The 20,181-nt window shown below is 32.3% G+C and overlaps 1 protein-coding gene across 7 annotated transcripts in view; it reads left to right on the top strand.

Moving 5' to 3' along the window:
- The window catches only part of LOC148623241 (leucine-rich repeat-containing protein 9-like), an 81,045-nt gene that overhangs the window by 21,477 nt on the left and 39,387 nt on the right, over positions 1-20,181 (top strand). For all 7 annotated transcript variants that reach the window (XM_088564924.1, XM_088564927.1, XM_088564926.1 and 4 more), the window contains 10 exons: positions 4,183-4,277; positions 5,483-5,614; positions 8,026-8,214; positions 12,125-12,248; positions 12,660-12,786; positions 14,037-14,097; positions 14,533-14,600; positions 15,029-15,135; positions 16,865-17,013; positions 18,326-18,512. In XM_088564924.1, the coding sequence (XP_088421050.1) occupies positions 4,183-4,277; positions 5,483-5,614; positions 8,026-8,214; positions 12,125-12,248; positions 12,660-12,786; positions 14,037-14,097; positions 14,533-14,600; positions 15,029-15,135; positions 16,865-17,013; positions 18,326-18,512 (1,239 nt within the window). The remainder of the gene's footprint in view (positions 1-4,182; positions 4,278-5,482; positions 5,615-8,025; positions 8,215-12,124; positions 12,249-12,659; positions 12,787-14,036; positions 14,098-14,532; positions 14,601-15,028; positions 15,136-16,864; positions 17,014-18,325; positions 18,513-20,181) is intronic.

The following is a 20,181-nucleotide window of genomic DNA, read 5'->3' as shown; positions in this document are numbered from 1 at the left end:
CTTTTGGAATAATTTTACTTACAAAATTTTTCAATTCCAGTCCACAAAAATATCCTGAAGGCTTTTCACCTTCTTCCACCCATTGTAACCTTGACCTAATTAGTTACTCTCTTATCTTTTCTTTACATAGATTTTCAAGTTTATGCTTCTTACTTTCTAATTCATTTATAGAATGTTCATCTATACCTGCTTCTAACTGCATAATTCTGTTTTTAAAGTCATGCTCTTTTTCTCAGATTCCCTTTTTTTAAAACTATTTTGCCATGAATTTCCATCAGTAAAGTTTCAAGAAATAGCTGCATATTTATTCTGAAGTGAATATTCTCATTATTCATAGTATCAGTATTGTCAAAGTTGTAAACAAGAGCAGCATACTGTTTTTTAATATCTGAAATTTTGTTTTTTACATTTTTCATATATTCTGAGTCATACAGGAAAGAATTATTGAATTTCCATAACCCCTTGCCACGAACAAATGGATGAAACTCTAAATCTAAAACTATCATAGAATGGTCAGACCTATAGCTAGGTTCAACAGAACAGTTTTGCAAATAAATTAATGTATTCTGTGAGAGAAGAAAGAAGTCTAGTCTGGCCTGTTTGAAAAGTGTTCTTTTTCGCCAAGTGTACCTTCATAGACTTGGAAAAAGAGAGCCTCTTGATAATCTAAAATCTTCTTACTGATACAGTCAACTGCAATAAGTTGAAGTTCTTGTTTACACGAAGTTAAAATAGAGTCAAAATGTAGTATATTTATCATTATTTTAATGAAAAAGACATCTTAGTACCCCAAAATGCTGATTTTCAGTCAAATTTGGTACCCTGGGCATGTATAAATGTACTCAGTAGTTACAAAATGAGATATATTTCACAGACACAGGTAGATATTTTGCAAGAACAGTAAATAACATACACAGCAAAACATCAAAGTTTCTACTTACTTCACACACTATTGAAGAAAATTCATTTTTATATGTCATTACCACCAATTTTTTATAAGTTGCATAAGAGTTTGAGAGGAAGTACCAATAGAAATGGTCATTTATGCAATAAAAAATGTTTTATTGGTCAGTTTTCACTTTTAATCAATCAAATGGCTGTTGGGCAGTTAAAGTAGAATAAAAGTGAAAATGCAAAAAACTTTTCACTTTTTATACGTCATGTGTAACAAGTGCAATTCCACCATTTTCAAGTCTCTATTTAAGTCACCCTATTTATTTCTTATATAGTTGTGTTGAGAATACTTTTAATAATAACAATTGCAATCTACTGGTCATCTTTTAATCTATAAAAACATTGCTAATTTCCAAATTTTGTAAAAATATGCCATAAAAGTAAAAACTGAGGCCTTGCATTACTTTATTTCATTTAAAGTTGCTCCATTTAGTATAAAATATGATATACATGTATTGTTGTTTGAAAGCTTCTAGGATAATTGAAATTCACTTACTGAAAACCTGACTTTCCACTTCCCTGTGGTTATCAGGTCTCAGTCTTGTATTCTTTGCCCCATAGTCTTCTATAGTTTACCTTAAATTTTCATGATTTAAAAAAAAATAGACAATCTAACTCTTGACCATGTTTACCAATTAAGGAAATGTCAAAAATAATTTTTAGGTCCATTTTAGAAAAAAAGACACGAGCGTTGGTACATCACGACAGGTTGAACTAATGATAGACTTTTTCTACTCTCATTTTATTTTGTGTTCATGAAATAGACCTCTTTTCTGAAGCATTATTTCACGAAAATACTGTTTTTCTTCAAAAACAAGTTTTTTGTGTCATAGCTTGATATTTACCCTGTGCTTTTGATGAAAAATGGTAGCCATTTGCCAAGAAACAAAAACAGCATGAGGCAAAAGGAAAGCACACTATATTTTTTAGCCTCCATGTTTTGATGTACACCTGCTTGGGAATATGTAATACAAGGCTGATACCCAAAGCTATGATGTTTTGTGTAATATAGAAATCTGTCTATATACTCTATTTTCTTTCCCTGAGTTTTTCCTGTACTTTGTAGGTTTTTTTTCTATATTGACTTTTCACTTAGCCCTACTGTAATACAATTCGTTTACACCAAAACAATGGTCAATGATAAATTAAACAGTACATATTTTAGACCATCCCTGTTTTAAAACTCAAATTTCCACTTTGATTTTAACTTAACCTTTTAATTACTTTTGACCACCTTTATTTAAGGCTATTAACTATGTCATACTGTAAGGAAATCTATGGAGGAAATTAACATTAAAGTATTGCACATTGGTTTTATTGGACACTTAAAAAGTTGGAGAATTTTGTTTATAAATGGTGTGAAGGTACATACAGTAGATTAAAGAATCCCACTTTTAAACAATGTCAGGTTAGATAATGCAATCTTTGAAGATAAAAAAAGTTTTTATTTAAAAATTTAAAAAGTAGATATGCATTTCTGGTTCCCATTTTATTATTTTTTTTTCTGACTGACCGACCCGATTCCTTCCATTCAAAAATCTGTAAACCAATAAATTAAAAAACTGTGGCCTTAGGCCTGGGAGAACACTTGGGTTAATAGCGGAAATCTATCTTCATAATCAGACTTGCTAAAACTTGATGATAAGTGACATTTTGATTGACAGATGTTTTGTTAGAGTGTTTTCTACTTATGGGATTTTATTTCTTTGTTAAAAGAAAATTTGTACCAGATATTTGTACCATTTTCTCAAGAAGTCCTTCTGAAATTTCATCAGTCAAGACCAACAAACTGACTGATTGATGTTGTGATACTGTAGTCTGATTAAGCAGGGTTATATTGTACTTTGCTTTATATTAATAATTGTTAGAATCTTATAGAAATGTTGATTCTTTATTTTACTGTAGTATTTATTTTCTATATTAAATCAAGTGTAACATTTAAATTAATTACTCCAAAAGGCCATGTTTGTTCTGTTTACCCATTCATCAGTTTTTGTCTGACCTGTGACGAAAGTTATGGAAGACAGGAATAAGTTTTTTTTCTTTTCAGGCTTCAGCGTCCATGTGAAGATTTTTATTTTAAGTTTTCTGATGAGGCCAGTGTATGAACCACGTGTGCTAATTCAATCATGTTTATTAGGCTTTTGCATTAGCGTCAATACATAACAATACTGTTTCTGTTTCATACACAAAAAATAAACACAGTCATTGTTTGGTGACTTTGAATGTTAAGTTTTCTGTTGAGGTCAGTTTAGTATGAACCTTTTATGGTAGGTCAACAATATTAAGCTTTCTGATGTGGTCACTATGAACCACTCATATTAAGTGTATATCTTCATCATATCTGTTTCATGTCCCCACCACTGTGGCCTCAGTCAATATCAAACATTAAATAACAGTGACTATGTGTGACATATCTCTGTCAAACAGTTACTGAAGACCAAGGGAACAGTGACTATGTGTGACATATCTCTGTCAAACAGTTACTGAAGACCAAGGGAACAGTGTCTCACCCACCAGATATATTTCATATTGTTCTCCAAATCTCATTTGCTTATCAAAGTAAAGGAACTCTCATCAAATGATGTATAAAACTGATCAAGGCTGGATAATTCTCTTGAAGAGAAGGATTATTAAGTCACTATAACGCTTCAGTATAAAAAAACATATACTGACTGCATTCAGGCAATTTTTCACTATGTGGTACCTGCTATTGTCTTTGGCAGTGTCAAAGGTAATAGTTTGTATCCCTGGATAATAAATCTCCCTCATGACTATTGACTGTGGCAGTGTGGAAGGTAATAGTTTGTATCCCTGGATAATGAATCTCCCTCATGACTATTGACTGTGGCAGTGTGGAAGGTAATAGTTTGTATCCTTGGGTAATGAATCTCCCTCATGACTATTGTCTTTGATACATTGAATCATATAGGCCATTATACATTGGGGTTACTTCTGATGATGTCATGACAAATACTATACAATTGCTCCTCTTTTTAAAGATCTCACATCTTTTTGTGTTATAATATGAAGTTAATTTCTTGTTTTATTAATGATTGTTATGAACTATTTGTCATACAATGTTTTAGAAAAACAAGTAATGAAAATTAACTCTACTCATTACCATGAACAATGTAATTAAAATTATAGTCTTAGCTAATGCTCAAATTAAAATACATTGAATGAGAATTTAAACAATGTTACATACAGTTATTGTTTTTTTTTAAGGCAAAATCACAGAAATTAGATGAAACATCAGGATTTGTTGGTAAACATACATGTATAAAAGAAAGAATCAGGAAATGGGAGAGAAAATGTCAGGAGTGAGTGTTAACATGTCGAGTCTCAGGTGAAACCAAAGTATATGATTTGTTTACTTGTATCCCCACTCCAACAGCTGTTTCAACATTTTTGTTCATGTTTCATTGGTCAACAATTTAGTCCTGTTTCATAAATTTCTCAATTTTTTTCATAAATCCCTGAATTTTCCCTTAAAACTTTAATTTCATTTGATGGGTAAAAACCTGAGTTGAGGAAAATTTTATGAAAGCGATAAAGAGATATTTTCAGGAAAACAGGGAACGAGTGTTCCAACCAGTGGGATTGGGTTTTTGGTAAATGCAATTTGTAGAACATTTGAAATTTTCTTCTGGTCTACTGATAAAAAATATCCTATAATTTGGTCAAAAGCTGGTTACAGGTATCCTGTGGGGTCAACAGCAGGTTACAGGTATCCTGTTGGGTCAACAGCTGGTTAAAGGTATCCTGTGGGGGTCAACAGCTGGTTACAGGTATCCTATAGGGGGTGAACAGCTGGTTACAAATATCCTGTTGGGGTCAGCGGTGGGTTACAGGTATTCTGTTGGGGATCAACTGCTGGTAACAGGTATCCTGTGGGGGGTCAACAGCTAGTTACAGGTATCCTGTGGGGTCATCATCTGGATACAGGTATCCCATGGGGGTCAACAGCTGGTTACAAATATCCTTTTGGGGTCAACAGTGGATATCAGGTATCCTGTTTGGGCAACAGCAGGTTACAGGTATCCTGTTGGGGGTCAACAGCTGGTTACAGGTATCATTTAAAGGTCAACAGTGGCCAACAGGTATCCCGTTTAGGTCAAGAGTGGGTATGAGGTATACTGTGGGATTTTGCCCTGTTTTCACATGTCTGACTGATCAAAGTTACCAAATGTTTTTAGATTCCATGGAAGATTTTACTGATACCCACTTCTTATGCTGTTGTATCTAATTTTTGTCACACTTTTTTTCATTGATTACTTAACATGGTTTACTGATAATAGGCTTAAAGAAATCTGTGTCAGAGATTCATGAAATGTTCTCATAAAAACAGTCACTATTCTTAACTATTTAAGATGTCAAGAATTTCCCAAAACTTTGATTGCAGTTACCATGGAAGTTAATGATATTCTGAGACCTAAGTAGTTTTAAAAGTTTTCTTGTGCCCATTGCAGCTTATGCAATTGTACATGTATATTGCTTGTTAATTATACATGTATCAATTTTTCAGAATAGAAAGTTTTTATGCTGAGGCTGGTGACAGGATTAGGAAAAGTGCTGATGTAATTGTAAACAGAATGTTGATAGAATTGGAATCAGGAGGAAATGTCAGATTTGAGGAAGGATCACCCTCTGATATATGGTATGGAATTTGTTTGAAGTGAGAAATTTGGGACTAAATATCAAACTTTGCCCTGAAATCTAGAGTTTTCAAATATATTTGAATATTGCATAATTTAATGTTTGATTGTGAGCTTACTTTGAAAACTAAAGTAATATTTCTGTTTATGCATGCATGTAAAGAAACTCTTGACCAAAATTTAGCATGGTTTGAAGTCTAAGCTGAATTAATGAAATGACTCAATTCAGAAGACAATTTATTGTAGGACATACAGGTATACAACAATAACCGTTTGTATCATTACAAATACTAAATTTTAAGTTGTTCAAAGAATGTGCTCTATATTTCTGGATCAAAACAACATTATAAAACGTCTTATTTCTGTTCAGTTGTTTATAGAAGCAATATTTTATGATATCATTCTGACACAGTTCACCAGTTTATGTTGCCATTATGTTATAAAGTCTCAGTAGTATAGTTCTTTTTCCATGAACAGATAAATATATAAAATACGGGAATCCAATACATGTACAAATCAATAAAAACGTTTTGACCTTCAAAGTTCCCCACTTCTGTGCACATAAAACCAAATCATTTATGGCAATTACAAAGTGTTTGTCTTTTTAGATTGTTGTCACTTTTTTCTGTTTTTCTCATTAAGTGAAAGGTAACATCATTCCCTTATAAAACTTCGAGAAACATATGAACATCATTTAGGGAATCTTAACATTAAGGAAAGCAGAGTCACAACAATAAAAAAAATCAAATTAGCACCTCCTTCATCATTATTTCTGTCTTTGTGAAAAGCACCATCACTTCTTTTGTTTAGGAAAAATGGCCTGAGAACCAAGATTTCTTTTTGAAGGGCTAGTTTTTTTTCTGAGTGTTTTATAAACTTAGTGTTTTTCTGAATATGATTATGCCATTTATTTTATTAGTTTATTTAGCAAATTGCCATCACTTTGCATCTGTTGTTGTTTTCATGTCATTGACAGCTGTTAACAATTTAGTTTACAAATCTTCTCCTCTTAAACAAGAGTTCAGTGAAAGTTAGTATGATGATTATACCCCCCACTTGCAAAAGGTGGGGTTATATAGTGTCTGTCCATCCATCTGTTACACAGGGAGCACCCATCTCTTATCCTTTACTCCTCCCACTGAATGGAATTGAATGAAACTTTCACAGCATTTTTATTACATTGTGCACTTCTTATTTTAGATTTTGATCAGAATCAATTGGGGGTTTCACAAAGCAAAACATATACTTTGTCATTTATTAATATGAGGACAAGGGGACCCATCTCTCATCCGTTACTCCTCCTATACCACTGAATGGAATTGAATGAAATTTTCACTGAACCATTATTACATGTTCTCATAGTGCACCACTTATATTAGGATTTGATTCAAATCAAATTAAAGGTGGATGTTATTAAATAGAGAATTGGGGGTATCAAGTTAGTGAGCACTGTTTTCTAGTTTATATGGGTATCATGCTAAAAAATTGTATTATTGGATTTTTATTATTTAAAAAAAAACATGGCTACCATGTCTTTTTATAGAACATAGGGGTGAAGATGCTCATTTCAAGGTATATCTTAAAAACTATGCGAAATAGAGAAAAATAATGGGGGTCTTCATAGTTTCCATTGGATTGAAGTTGTAGGACAACCCCTTAGGAGAGTTATTTTCCTTGAAAGGCAAACAATAATGTTTGTTGCAGCTTTAAGCCATTATTTTGAAAACTAAAAACTTTTAATTGATTAAATTATTATTATGATAAGGCCTATAAAATCAACTTTATGAGACAACTTCTTGTTAGAGTTATGGTCCTTGAAAGATGAATAATGTCTTTTTTGCAGTTTTTAGAAAATATCATGAAATCATAAAAAATAATATGGAACTTTCTATTGGTGAAATCTTCCTTATGATGAACACTACAAAACCTTCAACTAAAGACTCTTCTGAGGAGTTTCTGCTCTTGAAAAAGTCATTTTTGCAACATTTTGTTCATGTTTTAAGAACCATAGCAGATACAGAAAAGGTTTCAATTGCTGGAATATTATTTTATTCCTTACATTAAATATTTTTTTATACCTTGTGGTGTGAGGGTTTCATCGTCTTTCATTTCTGTGTATGTCCTTGACTCATTGATTTTTGTGTATGTTATTAATTACCGGTACTGTTACTTTATTTTCTGATTGTCTTGTTTGTTATTGACAGTCTGAAAATAGGAAATAAAGAATTGATGATAGAGTCCTGAGAAAAGTTCTGGTAGTTATACTACTAATTTGATAAACAATTATAGCTTATTTTGTAATATTGTAAAAGTATTAGGCTTTCTTAGATTATAACTCACAAGGGAACATATGCAATATCAATATTAGCATCCAGAAATCAATCTCTATTTAAAGATAAAATGACTTTTGCAGGTTTTCTTCCTGTCATGATTTAGTTCTTTCCCGGTTCTGTGCTAGTGATTACAAAGACCACAATATAACTGGAATCAAAATCCACAGAATTATTAGAATTCACAACCGAATGTTGCGGACAAGATTTGATGATGTGTTGTCTTCCATTGTTGATGATCCAGAAGGGGGGGAGTACTATCCATGTAATAGGTACATAATAAAGTAGTTTTGTCTAAAAAAAATATCTACAAAATGATCACACAACAATAGTAGCAACAAATACAAGTGCAGTCAAAGGTTACAAATTCCTAATCCAAGGGACATAATCCAAAGGCCATAAGGTCTCACTAACCACTTCTAACGTTTCCATTACTTTACATGTTAAAAAAGTAATTTTCAAAGTTTCACTGTGAATTCCCAGGACAAATGACATCTTAAAGTTGCATACCGTTGCAAAGCTTGGAAAATAAGGCTTCCAAAATCATTATGCTAATGGTATGATGATTGTAGAAATTCTTCACAAAATTTACTTGAATAAATAATACTGAAAATCCACATTTTTACCTGTTCTGCTAATTGACAGCATGGAGGCAAATTACTCACACATGTAAACAATATTCATACACTTTTGTAGTTAATTACATATATGATTTTAAAGTACACATTCTCAGCTTTATTTTGACTACTTTTAATCATAATACACACAAATAATGCACTTACAATGCATATGTCTAGGTTCAGTGTGTTTTTGGTACTGCATAGGGGGTGGCCATTTCACCCAGAAGTGGTTAGTGAGACCTTAAAAACATTTTATGAGTTTACATGTTTTTCTTTTCTTACATTTTATAACAGCTTGTGGTATTGTGAGTCTAATAAGACCAAAACTATCAAAATCAGACATAGGACTACAAAGAAATGGTCATTTTTATATCATGCCCCTCAGTGATATTTTACATAAATTACTAAAAAATTACAATTTTAACTAACTTGTCACACCAAATTGATACCTATGATAATTCAAGAAGTTGTAATAGTAAATATCATTTATCATTATGAAAAAAGAACAGATTTCAACAATTTATATCATACCTATTTCATTACTGTGTGATTCTAAGTCTGTGCTGTGTGACTATTTGAGTAATTTGAATATCCCAAGCAGTGACGTTATGTATTTCATGGATGACGTTAAGTTATGAGTCACTGTTACTGATAAAAAATCTTGTTGCTATGTTGTTTTTTTAAATACCTTGCACAATGCACGGCTTAAAATATAGCCAGATTACCAATATCACTATACTGATTTTATGGGAAAATGGAAATAATGACCAGGAAAGGCAATTTTCCTCAAATTATGCATTTCTCTGAAATATACCATAATTTAGTTTATGGTCTCACTAATCACTTCTAACGTTTCCATTACTTTAATGTTAAAAAAGTAATTTTCAAAGTTTCACTGTGAATTCCCAGGACAAATGACATCTTAAAGTTGCATACCGTTGCGAAGCTTGGAAAATAAGGCTTCCAAAATCATTATGCTAATGGTATGATGATTGTAGAAATTCTTCACAAAATTTACTTGAATAAATAATACTGAAAATCCACATTTTTACCTGTTCTGCTAACTGACAGCATGGAGGCAAATTACTCACACATGTAAACAATATTCATACACTTTTGTAGTTAATTACATATATGATTTTAAAGAACATATTCTCAGCTTTATTTTGATTACTTTTAATCATAATACACACAGATAATGCACTTACAATGCATATGTCTAGGTTCAGTGTGTTTTTTGGTACTGCATAGGGGGTGGCCAGATTAAAGACAGTATTCAGTTTTTATTGTAGATCATAGTACTGACAGTTGGTGCAGAGGTGATTTTTATTATGAATGAAAGTTACATTACCACTCCTGTTTTCATTTCCTTGATTAAGAATATAAGTTCTGTAAGTAAAAATGGGTGTTCCAGTGGTTGGATCCAACTTTTTGGGGAAGTTTTGTTCATTTTGTACAAAATGACATGCATCCACATTTCTACGGATTTTAGAATTTTTTGGTTCAATAGTTGTCTTTATACTTGTCACTACTTGTATTGTTTTTTGGTTCAATGGTTGTCTTTATAGGAGAAAGTCACTACTTGTATTGTTTTTTGGTTCAGTGGTTGTCTTTATACTTGTCACTACTTGTATTGTTTTTTGGTTCAATAGTTGTCTTTATACTTGTCACTACTTGTATTGTTTTTTGGTTCAATGGTTGTCTTTATAGGAGAAAGTCACTACTTGTATTGTTTTTTGGTTCAATGGTTGTCTTTATACTTGTCACTACTTGTATTGTTTTTTGGTTCGATGGTTGTCTTTATAGGAGAAAGTCACTACTTGTATTGTTTTTTGGTTCAATGGTTGTCTTTATACTTGTCACTACTTGTATTGTTTTTTTGGTTCGATGGTTGTCTTTATAGGAGAAAGTCACTACTTGTATTGTTTTTTGGTTCAATGGTTGTCTTTATACTTGTCACTACTTGTATTGTTTTTTGGTTCAGTGGTTGTCTTTATACTTGTCACTACTTGTATTGTTTTTTGGTTCGATGGTTGTCTTTATACTTGTCACTACTTGTATTGTTTTTTTGGTTCGATGGTTGTCTTTATAGGAGAAAGTCACTACTTGTATTGTTTTTTGGTTCAATGGTTGTCTTTATACTTGTCACTACTTGTATTGTTTTTTGGTTCAGTGGTTGTCTTTATACTTGTCACTACTTGTATTGTTTTTTGGTTCGATGGTTGTCTTTATACTTGTCACTACTTGTATTGTTTTTTTGGTTCGATGGTTGTCTTTATAGGAGAAAGTCACTACTTGTATTGTTTTTTGGTTCAATGGTTGTCTTTATACTTGTCACTACTTGTATTGTTTTTTGGTTCAATGGTTGTCTTTATACTTGTCACTACTTGTATTGTTTTTTGGTTCGATGGTTGTCTTTATACTTGTCACTACTTGTATTGTTTTTTGGTTCAATAGTTGTCTTTATAGGAGAAAGTCACTACTTGTATTGTTTTTTGGTTCGATGGTTGTCTTTATACTTGTCACTACTTGTTTTGTTTTTTTGGTTCAATGATTGTCTTTATACTTGTCACTATTTGTATTGTTTTTTGGTTCGATGGTTGTCTTTATACTTGTCACTACTTGTTTTGTTTTTTTGGTTCAATGATTGTCTTTATACTTGTCACTATTTGTATTGTTTTTTGGTTCGATGGTTGTCTTTATACTTGTCACTACTTGTATTGTTTTTTGGTTCGATGATTGTCTTTATACTTGTCACTACTTGTATTGTTTTTTGGTTCAATAGTTGTCTTTATAGGAGAAAGTCACTACTTATATTGTTTTTTGGTTCAATGGTTGTCTTTATACTTGTCACTACTTGTATTGTTTTTTGGTTCGATGGTTGTCTTTATAGGAGAAAGTCACTACTTGTATTGTTTTTTGGTTCAATGGTTGTCTTTATACTTGTCACTACTTGTATTGTTTTTTGGTTCGATGGTTGTCTTTATAGGAGAAAGTCACTACTTGTATTGTTTTTTGGTTCAATGGTTGTCTTTATACTTGTCACTACTTGTTTTGTTTTTTTGGTTCAATGGTTGTCTTTATACTTGTCACTACTTGTATTGTTTTGTTGTTCGATGGTTGTCTTTATACTTGTCACTACTTGTATTGTTTTTTGGTTCGATGGTTGTCTTCATACTTGTCACTACTTGTATTTTTTTTTTGGTTCAATGGTTGTTTTTATACTTGTCACTACTTGTTTTGTTTTTTTGGTTCGATGGTTGTCTTCATACTTGTCACTACTTGTATTTTTTTTTTGGTTCAATGGTTGTCTTTATAGGAGAAAGTCACTACATGTACTTGTATTTTTTTTTCTTGGAGTTGTTAGACTTGGAGCCCTGTGTTATATGTACTTAATCATTTCTGGTCTGGGTTTTGTAAAAAAAATCTCAAATGAGTTGAGGATGGATGTGGGAAAATCTCAATTTGAGGATTTTTATGAAACTGGGCCCAGTTTATTATCATTTAAATGGGCTGTCACCTGAAACTCTGCATGAATTTATATATGATATATTGTTTATAGAAATACAGGTTACAGAAAGTTACTAGAGTATCTGTTTTGGATGCAGGACCCTCAACTGTCTAATGGTGCTCATCAACCTGGACATCTTTTAGAGGAAGGATTTCTAGAGGCTGAAGCTTATAGTGTGAGTAGAAAAACTAAAGTATTATACCTGTACTTGACAAGTCAGGGATATTTAATGATCCCCTTTGTAATACATCTTTCTATCTCTTGTTCATCAGTCTTTCAGTTTGTTTGTCTGTCTCAAAGTTTTGGATAATATATAGAGCTGCTCAACCCAATCTGTTCAAGCTTTAACACAATGCTGGTCAAGTTCTGTGTATTTTATATTTATCATTATTTAGTTAAAACCATTTTTTTACTTTGGACTTGGTTGTATTGATGATCAATAGATCTACTTTCTGTAGTTACAAAAAATGATTTCTTTTTAATAAAAATATAGTTTACTAATTAAACATTTTAGTAAATATTTAATTCCTCTACAGAGTGACAATAAGCTACTCTTGTCTGTGTGTTAACTGTAACTATTTTACAGGAAATGGGTAGAGATGGTGCTGTATCACTCAGTAATAGTTTGAGTTTAGCAGATAGACATAGAATTGAACATTTAACTAAGAATGGAAGGAAGTCTGAATTCAGTGATTCTTGCCCTTTTAGATTTGGTAAGTAACACATAGCCATTAATATCATATAATTAAAGGATTAAAGCAGATAACAGTTAATATATAGTAAATCGGTAATTTTTCTTCTCTTATTATGCCCTTTTTTGAGGGGGGACCTACAATCACCTTGTCATCCTCTCTTCTGTGAGAGGGGACCTACAATCACCTTGTCATCCTCTCCTTTATGAGAGGAGACTTACAATCACCTTGTCATCCTCTCTTCTTGAGAGGGGACCTACAATCACCTTGTCATCCTCTCTTCTGTGAGAGGGGACCTACAATCACCTTGTCATCCTCTCCTTTATGAGAGGGGACCTACAATCACCTTGTCATCCTCTCTTCTGTGAGAGGGGACCTACAATCACCTTGTCATCCTCTCTTCTGTGAGAGGGGACCTACAATCACCTTGTCATCCTCTCCTTTATGAGAGGAGACTTACAATCACCTTGTCATCCTCTCTTCTGTGAGGGGGGACCTACAATCACCTTGTCATCCTCTCCTTTATGAGAGGGGACCTACAATCACCTTGTCATCCTCTCCTTTATGAGAGGGGACCTACAATCACCTTGTCATCCTCTCTTCTGTGAGAGGGGACCTACAATCACCTTGTCATCCTCTCCTTTATGAGAGGAGACTTACAATCACCTTGTCATCCTCTCTTCTGTGAGAGGGGACTTACAATCACCTTGTCATCCTCTCTACATGGTATTATTATTTTGATTTTGGTGTGTTTTTCATTGTCATGTGTAACTCTTTTTCCTCATCAACAATATCTTGAATTTTTTTAGAATTATTGGACATTTCTGTTCTTGGATATCACTATTTTCAACTTTTTCAGGCCCAGAATATTGATTTCCAAAAACTGTCAGCCCCACCCCCCTCCCTCAGAATCATATGGTCATCCCCTAATGTGTAATAGGGGGTGCAGAAACTGCAGATACAAATTTTAGACCAGTCAAAACTCCAGAGTGAAACACACCTCCAAAATACAATTTACCAGTAATAGCCACAATGTCTATTAGAGAAGTAGATCTTAACCACTAATCAATACACTGTACAGGTACATGCTCTAAGATCAATGAATTTAGATTTATGTGTTTATCAAAATGAAATATTTATACACAGTACTTAATGATCACATGACAAAGTAAAACCCTGGCACAAATATTGAATCTAAATTGATAAACACAAACTTTAGAAAAAAATTATGAAAAAAAAACACATAAATTTGTTTTTAATGTTTGTTTCAGGTCAATTAGTAATATCTAAGGTGTATCTTGGTAAAAGTGTGAAAGCTTTGGATGATAGACAGTAAGTAACATTTAAATAAAGATCAATTACATTGTTCTCAGCTTAAATCTTCATAGTTAAACTAATTTTTAAATACTGTAAATGTGAAATTTTCGCAACAGTTTTATTTTTGTGGTAAGAGCTGTAAGACGAAAATTAAACTGTTGTGAATATTTTCTTTGAAGTACATTCTAATATTATATGGAGAATGATTGCAAATTTAAAGCTGTGCGAAGTAAATTTATCTCAGAAATCGCCAAAAAAAAAAGATAACTCGAAAATTTTCTGGTTTATAGTATTTAAATGGTATATTTAAATTTATGGTACTAAGTATTTTTGTACCACAGGCAATCAGCTGCAGGACTCAGGTTTAGTGTAGTGTTATACTGTCATCCCTTCATCAAATAAAAGCATTATAAATAGGATCACTTCATTTTTGGTCTTTTTTTTTCACAGAATAACTAGAAGTTCCTACCCTAAAATAGATGCTGTTTTCAAACCAAGAAAAATGTGTGTAATGAATGGTAAGTGTTTTGAAGAAATGTGAGTAGGGTTTGCACAAGTGCTTGGAATGCCCGAAAGTACTTGGTCCTTTAATCTTTCAATACCAAATTGTTAATAAAAGTTAGCGGTAACAATTTTGATTAATGTACTTCATTTACAACTCCTAGTCCCATTGTTGATCACTGCTAAAATTTCAAAAATGAATTGAGAATATCACAAAAATCATCTTGCATAAAAAAAAAGCACCTTTCTCTGATTCTGAACTAGTTCCAAATATTACAATTACTATCTCTCTATTGCAAGAGTTTATGTCAATAAAGATGGTCCCAATGGAAATTTGTAACAGTTAAAATTTATAGATTATTTTCCAAAATTTCTAAAGGCATAAGCTTAAAGAAACGTTTTATGCCATTAGTTATTACCAGAATGAGTCTCTTCTTTCCTGTAGAGTGTGATACTGTATGTGAATGCAGTGCTAGACAGTGTGAATGGTATTTATTTGACAACAGACTAGTCTTACCAGAATATGTCGTTGAATTTGAGTATATCACAAAAGTAAGTCATATTTTACTGCAGATCGATATGTGCAAGTTTCATTGTCTCACCTGCAACGAAAGTCGTAGAAGGCGAGACTTAGGTTTTCCTTTTCTGGCGACGACAGCGTCCACAAACTTAATAAGTTTTCTGACAAGTTCATTTAAACATGAACCCCTTATGCTAGGTCAATGATATTTGGTGTACAGATGCATTACCATCATTGCATCACAAATTCACGCAATTTTACGCATATACCCCCACAGTCATGGTCTCTTGACTTAGAAAATTTAATGTTTAATGTTATTTTTTCTGATTAGTTCATTTCATCATGAACCCTTATGCTAAGTCAATGTTATTTGGAGTACAGATGCATTACCATCATTGCAATACAAATCCATGCCAATTTTATGCATATACCCTGGCAGCCTTGGTTTGTTGACTTAGAAAATTTATTGTTAAAAGTTTAACATTAAGGTTTCCTGTACTGTGAAAGTACTCTTGTTCATGGGGTTCCAATTTTCATGGTTTTTGTGGGTGAGCCAGACCACAAAATTTGGTTCCAGACGAAAAGCAGATTCCCATTGATGTTTGTACTGAAAACCTCAAAACCATGATTTCAAGAAGCCACAAACTTGTGTATTTTCCTTAATCAATGAAAATTGGTATCCGCAAATTAAAGTACTTTCACAGTAGTTCATGTAGACATTTTTATTTGAATTCCATCCACTGCATGAGTGAAAGAGATTTACAGTGCTTCCTCTTTTATTGCCATAAATTTCTTAAGTCCACTTTTCCTAAAGTTATATAGATTCTATACAATTTGTTCCCTCGATATATTCCCAACCTCTTCTACTGCCACAATTTAGCCTGGTCCAAAAGGTGGCCATATAACGAGGGTGCACTGTATTATTTTTTCACTGATTCTTTTTTTCTGGTTCTTCTTTCTTTGCATTTACTTTTGTTAGGAGGGAACTCAAAGGAAACTTAATTAAACTCTATGAAGCTTGTTCATACATTTGTCGCCTAGTGCATTTTGTAGTGGTAACACAAAAATGATAATTTTGTAATTTCATATTATTATACAAAATATGAAAGTAACACAAAAAATAATATTTAACAAACACACCTTTAGGCCATACGAAAAAAATGTCTAGATTCTCAGGCCACTTTTTAAAAAAATTGATGTGGGAGGGAGGCTTAATTTTTCTTTTTTTTGGGGGGGATCAGAAACAAGTTTCTTTTTTTTGGGGGGGAACTTTCATCAAATTGAACAATTCTGTAAACATACAGGATGTTGAGAAGTTAAATAAAATACTCCATGGCATTAAAACTTTACTGGAATATGAGATGTGGCAAGAAATAAGAGACATCTCTCCTCCACGAGACATATGTTTTTAATGATCAATGTTATATAACAGCCTCATTTGCATCATATTTTTTTACCTTTCTGTCAAGCGCACAGACAAATTTGTTTACTAATTAAAAGTCTATTTTGGACTGGATATGAAAATTTCCGGATTTTACCATAATAAAAATTGCAGATGGGGGAGGGTTTTTAGGGATACGGTGGTGCCTGAGAACATATTTTTTTCAGTCTTATATTGACAATAGGCAAGACTTATCTCTGTGATAACAGTTTATTGTTACTTGTGCAATAAAATTTTGAAATTGTAGAATAATAAAGGGGTTATTATCCACAATGTAAGTTTGAATCTGATCATCATATGGCATGTGATTTTTTTCCAAGCTTCGATCACGATCACCATTTAATTACTTCAATGAGATGTTGCTAGACAACAGAGAATGCAGAGTACCAACAATTTCACATGCTGATGATGACAAGTCAATAGATGATGATGTGATCAACATGGAACCACAGTGTAAACCTCGTCCAAGGTGGGTCCTCTAATGGAATGTTAATGTAAACCTCATCTAAGGTGGTCCCCTACTGGAACATTATTGTAAACCTTGTCCTGGGTGGTCCCTTAATGAAACATTGATGTAAACCTCGTCCAAGGTGGGTCCCCTACTGGAACATTAATGTAAACCTCGTCTAAGGTGGGTCCCCTACTGGAACATTAATGTAAACCTCATTCAAGGTGGTCCCCTACTTGAACGTTAATGTAAACCTTGTCCAAGGTGGGTCCCCTAATGGAACATTAATGTAGACCTCTTCCAAGGTGGCCCCCTAATGGAACATTAATCAAAAACTTATCCTGGGTGGGTCTTTTGATGTAACATTAATATAAACTTCTTCTAAGGTGGTTCCCTAATGGAACATTAATCAAAACCTCGTCCAAGGTGGATCTCTTGATGGAACAAACCAGTGGTTTATCATCAACTGTTACAATTGTTGAATAATCAGCTGATACCAATGGTTTAACATCAACTGTTACAAATGTATAATTATTAACTGATTCTTCAATCAGTACTGCCACTAACTGCCAACCAAACTTCAGTTAATGTGCTTTGACATTGAGTACAGGCTATAGTAGTAATTGACTTACATGTACTACCAATCATTATAATATTGTTTCTAGGTGTATTAGGTGTTGGTTGAACATTCTTAAGCATCATGTAGGTCTTTAAAAAATCCTGATATTAAACCAAAATCACACACATAGGATCCGGGACCTTAATTATTGCACATCTGAACTAGAATGGGTTTTATATCCTAATCTTGATATATATCAAAAGGGGGTCTTATTATAATTTTTAATGTAAACCTTGAATATATCTTAATGTAGTTCATGAAAATAATATGTTTGACCATGAAATTGTAAATAATAGGTTTGACTATGAAATCATGATGTAAATCATGTAAATAATGGGTCTGATTATGAAATATTATTATAAATCTTGTCTCATTTTGCTCTTATCATGGGACTACAGCTTTGTTAATTTCTCTGATATAATGAAACACTTCTTTGATAATGTAAAATTACAAGATCTGAGAAAGAAATTGCTATTATTAGCCCAAAGTGACCAAATGTCCCTTGAGCCTTTGTCTTTTACATATACAGTGAATATGATAAGGTTCTGGATTGTATGCAGGAGATTTGGCATCAAATTCTGGGAACTTAAGTGTCACATCTAGGAGATTTTGTAATGACCTATGGTGAATTTTCAGGTCAGTTGCAGTGCCATGTTGGCCATTGCCATCAATTTGGGATAGTTGTCTTTAACACCCTATATATTTTTTGTTTAGGTTAATAGCCCTTACAGATGATTTAGTCCTGAAACTTGCCAGTGTAGATACAGTATCAAGTATAACATCACTCAATCTCCATGGCAATGCTTTATCTAAGTTAAAACCATTACAAAATCTACATAATCTGAAACGACTGGTTGTTAGTGGTAACGAGTTGACAAGGCTAGACGAATTGTCTCATATGGTGAGTTGGATAAGATACTTCAAAAACAAACAAGCAACTTAAGACAAGTTTCTAAGATCCAACACAAAAACTATTACATTCTGTACTTTTCATGTTTTTTCTTTGTCTGCATTGTTGTTGATGTACTCTATATTATGGAAGCCCAGAGGAGACATCCAAATATTTAAAGTGTGTTGTTATTTATATTTATAATTATTGTTATCAATTTATGATTATTTACATGTTTCTCTGTCTGTTATATAGTTACCTTAATTTAGTTAATATCATTAACTTGATACAATTATATCGTTATTATGGTATATTCCAATTTAGTATTTTAATAAAGGTATCAGTAAACTAAGAAATGAAAAAGACTAAATCTGTAAAATACACCTTTGTTCCAATTCAAATTAGCTCTAGTTCTGCAAATGAAGAAATGCTCAATTTCATCATATCTCTAGCAAAAACAGTTTTTAATCCCCCATTATGCAGAAATATTCCTTCCTAAATAAAATTTTATAATCTAAATTGTACCTTGATACCCACATTAATCAAGTAACTTGTTGAAAACACTATTTAATGTTGGGATAGGAGTACTATAAAAATTGCTGTCAAAGGTGTATTTTTTTCATATCTCTCTCACTTCATCAAACTATATACAACTAGAGTATAAAAAATAATATAAGAAAAGAAGGAAGTTTTCCAAACTAAGCATGTATTAATAAAATACAAGTTTCCTTCAGTTTTTTTCTTGAGATGTCTTTTTCTTTTTCTAAATATATCAATTTATTATTTGACATTTTGCATTTCTGTTCATTGATTTGAATATGATTTCAACTGAAATAAAGTTATTTTTTTGTTCTCTAACTTTCACAGACTTTACTAGATTTCATTTTCATTTCCTTTCTTTTCTAGGTTTACTGATACCTAATCAAAATAAACAAATTGATAATATCAAAATAATGATATAATTATATCAACTTAACAATATACACCATGTAATTATATTGTGATAATGATATAAGATATAATTTTATTGAGATATTGAGATAATTATTAGTTTCACAAAAGGTTTCTCAAATGATGAATTTTTCTTCAGTAAATGCAGAGATAAAGATGTGGAACATGCGAATACATTGATGAAACAAATTTAATAACATTTAGATAGGGAGAAACCTTCCAAATAAATGCATCGAGTAAGGGTCCATAAACAACAAATAAGGGATCCCTTTGTCTGAAATTCAACTGGTAGTAGACATTTCGATACTTGTGGGAAAGGAAAATTTCGAATATTCCTGTTTTTTTTTTTTAAATATTCCTGAAACAGCAAGCTACTGTGTCTGACCAAAGAGGACCACTTTATAAAATGTTCAAGCCGACTTTAAAATTGATAGTGAAAGTACATTGCAACCAAATTCTTATGACATTGCATCATTATTTACAATGGTTGCTATGTTGCTGTAAAGGACGTTCATGAACTATCTGAAGAGCCAAGAGGCTGAAAGCATTCTTAGTGAACAATGTGATTTATTATGTATTCTATTTGTTTTGTAAATGTACCAGTATGCTAAAATTAATGTAATGGAGTAATTTTGTTGTTTACATTTTGATACAACCATAAAAATGTGCAGGGGTATAATGGTATGGTGATGTTGTCGTTGACGTCATCTTTCCTAGACATTTGGTCAAT

The sequence above is a fragment of the Perna viridis genome, chromosome 2, assembly GCF_037379345.1.
Source record: "Perna viridis isolate PV_CMFRI_1.1 ecotype Kerala chromosome 2, ASM3737934v1, whole genome shotgun sequence".
Taxonomy (NCBI): domain Eukaryota; kingdom Metazoa; phylum Mollusca; class Bivalvia; order Mytilida; family Mytilidae; genus Perna; species Perna viridis.
Note: the sequence above shows the minus strand (reverse complement) of the source record. Positions and strands in the feature narration are given on the sequence as shown.